This window comes from Mandrillus leucophaeus, unplaced genomic scaffold, assembly GCF_000951045.1.
Source record: "Mandrillus leucophaeus isolate KB7577 unplaced genomic scaffold, Mleu.le_1.0 Scaffold233, whole genome shotgun sequence".
Classification (NCBI taxonomy): Eukaryota; Metazoa; Chordata; class Mammalia; order Primates; family Cercopithecidae; genus Mandrillus; species Mandrillus leucophaeus.
In genome coordinates, this window is record NW_012102399.1 from 4679422 (window position 1) to 4687935 (window position 8514).

The 8514-nt window shown below is 39.1% G+C and overlaps 1 protein-coding gene across 1 annotated transcript in view; it reads left to right on the plus strand.

Annotated features, from left to right (window-relative positions):
- The window catches only part of LOC105541110 (chromosome unknown open reading frame, human C8orf89), a 19256-nt gene extending 13874 nt beyond the window's left edge, over nt 1–5382 (plus strand). Inside the window, exon 4 of the mRNA XM_011982003.1 lies at nt 5110–5382. Within this exon, the coding sequence (XP_011837393.1) occupies nt 5110–5249 (140 nt within the window). The 3' untranslated portion in view covers nt 5250–5382. The remainder of the gene's footprint in view (nt 1–5109) is intronic.
- Nucleotides 5383–8514: the final 3132 nt, after the last annotated feature.

Genomic DNA, 8514 nt, shown 5'->3' on the forward strand with positions numbered 1-8514 from the left:
GGATCACGAGGTCAGGAGAAGGAGACCATCCTGGCTAACACAGTGAAACCCCGTCTCTACTAAAAAATACAAAAAATTAGCCGGGTGTGGTGGCAGGCACCTGCAGTTCCAGCTGCTCGGGAGGCTGAAGCAGGAGAATGGCGTGAACCCAGGAGGTGGAGCTTGCCGTGAGCTGAGATTGAGCCACTGCACTCCAGCCTGGGTGACAGAGCGAGACTCCATCTCAAAAAAAAAAAAAAAAAAAAAAAAAAAAAGAATGATGCTTGCTTTGGGTTTTGAACAGATATGCTTAATGAAGTTAAAGAAGCTCCCTTTAATTTGCTAAGAGTTTTTTTTCTTTTAAATGGAAGTTGAATTTTACTAAATAATTTCCCTGAACTGATTGAGGTGATCATATTTTTTGTTTAATATTTTAATGTGAAGAATAACATTTACAGATTTTGTAATGTTAAGTCTCTCTTGAATTCCTGAAATACACCCAACTTAGAAGTGATTTATTATTTGTTTTTGTTCTGCCATATTTAATTTGCTAATATCGCACTTGGGATTTTTTACCTATACTGGTAAGTAGAGTGAGATTGCCATGAATTTTCTTTTTTGTTCTGTCCTTGTCTGGATTCAGTGTCCACATTATAATGGCCTTATGGAATGAATTGGGGACTATTCCTTCTCTTTCTACTCTCCGAAGGATACGACCTAAAATTGGAATGATTTTTCTCTCAAAAGTTAGAGGAAATTCATTTGTAAAATTCATTTGGGTTACTTGTTTTCTTTGGGAGAATCTTTTAATATTGGCTCAATCATTTTAAATTTAGGGCTCTTAAGGTATTCTAATTTTTCAATCAGTTTTGGTAAGTTATATTTTCTAGAAACTTTTGCATTTTGTCTAAGTTTTAAAAATTTATTAGCATTAAGTTTAGTCTTTGCTTTATCTGTAATTCTGTTCCTCTTTTCACAATATTATATATTTGTGCCTTCTTTTATTGTCTTGAGTAATGTCACCAGAGGCTTTCCTTTTTTATTAGTTTTTTCAATGAAGAGCTTTTGTCTTTTTAAAAAATCTCTTTTATTGTAACTTGGTTTTCTACTTCATTGATTTCTCCCCTTTCCTATATTATCTTTTTCCTTCATGTTCTTTGGGTTTACTCTTTTCCTAATGTGTATCTAATACTTATGTTTTAAATTTTCAACCTTCTTTTCTAACATAGACATTTTAGGATATAAGCCTCTCTCTTTTGCTCCATTACACAACTTTTGTGATATTTATCATTTAGCAACAAATATTTTATATTTATTATGATTTCTTTTATGACTGATACTTTAGAAAGTGTGTTGATATGGTTTGACTGTGTCCCCACCGAAATCTCATCTTGAATTGTAGTTCCCATAGTTCCCATGTGTTGTGGGATGGACTCAAAGGGAAATAATTGAATCATGGGGGTGGTTCCCCATACCGTTCTCGTGGTAGTGAATAATTCTCAGGAGATCCGATTTTTTTTTTTTTTTTTTGAGACAGAGTCTTGCTCTGTCACCCAGGCTGGAGTGCAGTGGCGCGATCTCTGCTCACGGTAAGCTCCACCTCCCGGGTTCACGCCATTCTCCTGCCTCAGCCTCCCAAGTAGCTGGGACTACAGGCACCCGCCACCACACCTGGCTGTTTTTTTGTATTTTTAGTAGAGATGGGGTTTCACTGTGTTAGCCAGGATGGTCTTAATCTCCTGACCTCATGATCTGCCTGCCTGGGCCTCCCAAAGTGCTGGGATTACAGGCGTGAGCCACCGCGCCCGTTGGTTTTATGAGAGGAAACCCCTTTTGCTTGGTTGTCATTCTCTCTTATCTAACGCCATGTAAGACATGTCTTTTGCCTTCTGGCGATTGTGAGGCTTCCCCAGCCAGGTGGAACTGTGACTCCATTAAACCTCTTTTTCTTTACAAATTACCCAGTCTCAGTTATGTCCTTATTAGCAGTGTAAAAATGGACTAATACATGTGTATACATTTCTAAATATTTCAGAATTTTAAATTTATCTTATTATTAACAACTTCCAACTTAATTGCATTTGTGTGTATGATACTGATTCTTTGAAGTTTTTTCAGGTTTGCCTAATGCCTGCAATCTAGTTATTTTGCTGCCAGAGGGCCTTTTAAAGTGTCAAGTCCATTGTACTGCTAAGAACAGAAGTCCTGATCATATTCTTAACTCTCAGCTATTTCTCTCTGAACTCCTCACTCATATTACCCCTGCAAACAAAACAAACAGAAAAATAACAACTACATTGGAGAATTGACGATAGTGATTTTTCTGACACTTGAAACTGAAAATACAGGTCAATATATTATTTTAACGTAATATAGGTCAGTATATTATTTTCAAAGCTCCATATATGTTTTTAAATAGAAGTATTTCTACATATTTATGTATTTAGGGGTAATATGTAGTGATTTGAACTTTGATGAATCTGGGTTCAAATCCTGACTTTGACAGTTACTAAGTATGTGCACTTGGGCAAGTTATTTAGCATCCCTAAATTGTCTTTTTAAAATCTGTAACTTGAGATAGTACAGATGACTCCTTCATAGTAGTGTTGTATGGATAAAATAGATGTAAAATACTTGACAAAGATCATTCAACAAATGCTATCTGTTGTTATTACTGCCACCCTATGATAGAAGCTTAATGCTATTTCAGTTAAGTGAACAAGTTTATTTTACTTTACAATTTTACTTCACTTAGCATTTATGATAAATGTTTTTATTAGAAGAAAATAACTTGATAGGCATGTAAAATATGAAATGAGTTAATTATTTGTGGAGATGATGCATTTTGCTTTGAAATAAATCTCACAGTTGTCCTATGTTTTAAAAAGTAGTGTACAGGCCGAGCGCAAGGGCTCACGCCTGTAATCCCAGCACTTTGGGAGGCCGAGGCAGGCGGATCAGGAGGTCAGGAGATTGAGACCATGCTGGCTAACACTGTGAAACCCCGTCTCTACGAAAAATACAAAAAATTAGCCGGCGTGGTGGCAGGCGCCTGTAGTCCCAGCTACTTGGGGGGCTGGGCCAGGGGAATGGTGTGAACCCGGGAGGTGGAGCTTGCAGTGAACCGAGATTGGGCCACTGCACTCCAGCCTGGGCAACAGAGCCAGACTCCATCCTCCATTTCAAAAAAAAGAAAAAAAAGGAAAGTAAACATGGCATTTCTAATTCAAAATATGTGTTATATTAAAAACTAGTAGTTTTTTTTTATTTTCTGGGTACATAGTGGGTGTATATATTTATGGGGTATTTGAGATATTTTGATACAGGCATACAATGTGTAATAATCACATATGGGTGAATGGAGTATCTATCCCCTCAGGCATTTCTCCTTTGTGTTACAAACAATCCAATTATACTCTTTTAGTTATTTTTAAATGTACAAGTAGATTATTATTGACTATAATTGCCCTATTGTGCTAACAAATACATGTTCTTATTCATTCTTTGTATTTTTTGTACCTATTAACCATCCCCACTTCCCCCCCCCATCTCTCCTCCACTATCCTTCCCAGCCTCTGGTAACCATCCTTCTATTCTCTATCTCCATAAGTTCAATTGTTCTAGTTTTTAGCACCCACAAATAAGTGAGAATATGTGAAATTTGTCTTTCTGTGCCTGGCTTATTTAACCTAACATAATGATCTCTGGTTCCATCCATAATGTTGCAAATGACAGGATCTCATTCTTTTTTATGGCTGAATAGTACTCCATTGTGTATATGTACCACATTTTCTTCATCCATTCATCTGTTGATGGACATTTCAGTTGCTTCCAAATCTTGGTTATTGTGAACAGTGCTGCAGTAAACATAGGAGTGCAGATACCTCTTTGATACACCAATTTCCTTTCTTTTGGGTATATGCCTAGCAATAGGATTGCTGGACCATATGGTAGCTCCATTTTTGGTTTTCTGAGAAACCTCCAAACTGTTCTTCACAGTGGTTGTAGTAATGTACATTCCCACTAACAGTGAATGAGGGTCCCCTTTTCTCTACATCCTCGCCAGCATGTGTTATTTCCTGTCTGTTAGATAAAAGCCATTTTAATTGGGGTTAAATGATATCTCATTGTAGTTTTGATGTCTCTGATAATCAGTGATGTTGACCACCTTTTCATATGCCTGTTTGCTGTTTGCATGTCTTCTTTTTGGAAATGTCTATTCAAGTCTTTTGCCCACTTAATTAATTAATTAATTTTTATTAACATGAGAGTTTAAATGAGACAGAGTCTTGCTATGTTGCCCAGGCTGGTCTTGAACTTCTGAGCTCAAGGGATTTGCTCACCTCAGCCTCCCAAAGTGCTGGGATTATAGACGTGAGCCACCCTGCTTAGCCCTTTTGTCTATTTTAAAATGGGATTATTAGACTTTTCCCATAGAGTTGTTTAAGCTCCTTATATATTCTGTTTGTTAATCCCTTGTAAGATGGGTAGTTTGCAAATATTTTCTCCCATTCTGTAGGTTCTTTTCATTTTGTTGTTTCCTTTGCTGTACAGAAGCTTTTCATTAATAATTTGATGTGATCCCATTTGTCCATTTTTGCTTTGTTTGCCTGTGCTTCTGGGGTATTACTCAGGAAATCTTTGACCACTCCAATATCCTGGAGAGTTTCCCCAATGTTTTCTTCTAGTATTCATAGTTTGAGATCTTAGATTTAAGTCTTTAACCCATTTTGATTTGATTTTTTTTATACGGCGAGGGATGGGGTGTGGTTTCATTTTTCTGCATAATATCCAGTTTTATAATATCCATAATATCCAGTTTTCCCAGCACCATTTATTGATGAGACTGTCTTTTCCCTAGTGTATATTCTTGGCCCTTTTGTTGAAAATGAATCCACTATAGATGTATAGATTTGTTTCTGCATTGTTTATTCTGTTCCATTGGTCTATGTGTCTGTTTTTATGGCAGTACCATGCTTTTTCTGGGTTGATATACCTCAGTAGTGTAAGAACTAGTAGTGTGTAATAGTCATTTGTGGAAGAAATATTTCAGTCACATTATATTTAATAGAATATTATTTGTGTGTGCTTAATTCATTTTAATAGCTGACTCCCCGCCTCCTCCTCCAGGTTCTGGCTTCAGTGATCCTCTCACTGGAGCACCATCTCAATACTTAGAGAGACTTTCCAAAATAGCCATATTGGAATATGATACCATTCGTCAGGAAACAACCAAAAAATCAAAAAAAGGCAAGAAACGAGAGATCTGAGACTGCTGAGAAATGTTGTACAGTGTGATGCTTTCTTCAGTGACTTTTAAGCTTTATATTTTCTTTTTTTATGTGATACGATGCAAAATGATTTATATAAAAATGAAAATGTAAATAGGAAATAAATATGTTATAGATGAGTCATTGTATTTCGTTAACATTGCAGAGACAAATTATATTTTTTCCTTATTTATGTTGAAGGACTATAAATTATGGTTTATGGGAAAATAAGCATAAGATAAATTTTATTCCATGAGTTTTACATACATTGATTGTGTGTTTTGATTCAATTTGATACTCTTGAGTGTCTATTTTGTGCAATGACCTTGGCTAGCTGCTAGGGAAGATTTAAGATAAAGTGAGGTCTTGAGGGCAGCACAAGATGGCTGAATAGGAACAGCTCTGGTCTGCAGCAACCAGCATGATCAATGCAGGAGATGAGTGATTTCTGTATTTGCAACTGAGGCACATGGTTCATCTCACTGGGACTGGTTGAACAGTGGATGCAGCCCAAGGAGGGTGAACCGAAGCAGGGCAGGGCATCGCCTCGCCCGGGAAGTGCAAGGGGTTGGGGGATTTCCCTTTCCTAGCCAAGGGAAGCCATGACAGACTGTACCTGGAAAAACGGGACACTCCCGCCCAAATACCATGCTTTCCCAAGGTCTTAGCAACTGACAGACAAGAAGATTCTCTCCTGTGCCTGGCTCAGTGGGTCCTATGCCCATGGAGCCTTGCTTACTGCTAGCAGTCTGAGATGAAACTGCAAGGTGGCAGCCTGGCTGGGGGAGGGGCATCTGCTATTGCTGAGGCTTCAGTAGATAAACAAAGCAGCTGAGAAGCTCAAACTGAGCGGAACCCACTGCAGCTCAGCAAGGCCTCTAGAGACTCCACCTCTTGGGCAGGGCATAGCTGAACAAAAGGCAGCAGACAGTTTCTGCAGACTTAAATGTACCTGTCTGACAGCTCTGGAGATAGCAGTGGTTCTCCCACCATGGCGTTTGAGCTCTGAGAACGGACAGACTGCCTTCTCAAGTGGGTCGCTGACCCCTGTGTAACCTAACTGGGAGACATCTCCCAATAAGGGCCAACAGACACCTCGTATAGGCAGGTGCCCCTCTGGGACTAAGCTTTCAGAGGAAGGATCAGGCAGCAATATGTGCTGTTCTGCAATATTTGCTGTTCTGCAGCCTCCACTGGTGAACAGGGTCTGGAATGGACCTCCAGCCAACTCCAACAGACCTGCAGCTGTTGCAGCTGTTCTGCAGCCTCTGCTGATGAACAGGGTCTGGAGTGGACCTCCCAGGCAAACAGGGTCTGAATTGGACCTCCAGCAAACTCCAACAGACCTGCAGCTGAGAGACCTGACTATTTGAAGGAAAACTAACAAACAGAAAGGAATAGCACCAACATCAACAAAAAGGACATCTACACCAAAACCCCATCTGTAGGTCACCAACATCAGAGACCAAAGGTAGACAAAACCACAAAGATGGGGAGAAACCAGAGTAGAAAAGCTGAAAATTCTAAAAACCAGAGTGCCTCTTCTCCTCCAAAGGATCACAGCTCCTTGCCAGCAATGGGACAAAGCTGGATGCAGAATGATTTTGATGAGTTGACAGAAGTAGGCTTCAGAAGGTCGGTAATAACAAACTTCTCCGAGCTAAAGGAGTATGTTCAAACCCATTGCAAGGAAGCTAAAACCTTGAAAAAAGGTTAGACAAACGGCTAACTAGAATAAACTGTAGAGAAGACCTCAAATGACCCGATGGAGCTGAAAACCATGGCACAAGAACTTCGTGACACATGTCCAAGCTTCAATAGCCGATTCGATCAAGTGGAAGAAAGGGTATCAGTGATTGAAGATCAAATTAATGAAATAAAGCCAGAAGAGAAGTTTAGAGAAAAAAGAGTACAAAGAAATGAACAAAACCTCCAAGAAATATGGGACTATGTGAAAAGACCAAATCTAGGTTTGATTGGTGTATCTGAAAGTGATGGGGAGAATGGAACCAAGTTGGAAAACACTCTTCAGGATATTATCCAGGAGAACTTCCCCAACCTAGCAAGGGAGGCCAACATTCACATTCAGGAAATACAGAGAACACCACAAAGATACTCCTCAAGAAGAGCAACCCCAAGACACATAATTGTCAGATTCAGCAAGGTTGAAATGGAGGAAAAAATGTTAAGGGCAGCCAGAGAGAAAGGTCGGGTTACCCACAAAGGGAAGCCCATCAGACTAACAGTGGATCTCTTGGAGGAAACCTTACAAGCCAGAAGAGAGTGGGGGCCAATATTCACCATTCTTAAAGAAAAGAATTTTTTTCAACCCAGAAGTTCATATCCAGCCAAACTAAGTTTCATAAGTGAAGGATAAATAAAATCCTTTACAGACAAGCAAATGCTGAGAGATTCTGTCACCACCAGGCCTGCCTTACAAGAGCTCCTGAAGGAAGCACTAAACATGGAAAGAAACAACCAGTACCAGCCACTGCAAAAACATGCCGAGTAGTAAAGACCATCGATGCTATGAAGAAACTGCATCAATTAATGGGCAAAGTAACCAGCAAACATCAAAATCACAGGATCAAATTCACACATAACAATATTAACCTTAAATGTAAATGGGCTAAATGCCCCAATTAAAAGACACAGACTGGCAATTGGATAAAGAGTCAAGACCCATCAGTGTGCTGTATTCAGGAGACCCATCTCATGTGCAGAGACACACATAGGCTCAAAATAAAGGGATGGAGGAAGATCTACCAAGCAAATGGAAAGCAAAAAAAAGCAAGGGTTGCAATCCTAGTCTCTGATAGAACAGACTTTAAACCAACAAAGATCAAAAGAGATAAAGAAGGCCATTACATAATGGTAAAGGGATCAATTCAACAAGAAGAGCTAACCTAAATATATATGCACCCAATACAGGAGCACCTAGATTCATAAAGCGAGTCCTTAGAGACCTACAAAGAGACTTAGATTCCCACACAATAATAATGGGAGACTTTAACACCCCACTGTCAATATTAGACAGATCAACGAGACAGAAAGTTAACAAGGAAATCCAGGACTTGAACTCAACTCTGCACCAAGCAGACCTAATAAACATCTACAGAACTCTCCACCCCAGTCAACAGGATATACATTTTCAACACCACATCACACTTATTCTAAAATTGACCACATAATTGGAAGTAAGCACTCCTCAGCAAATGTAAAAGAATGGAAATAAAAAAAACTGTCTCTGAGACCACAGTACAAT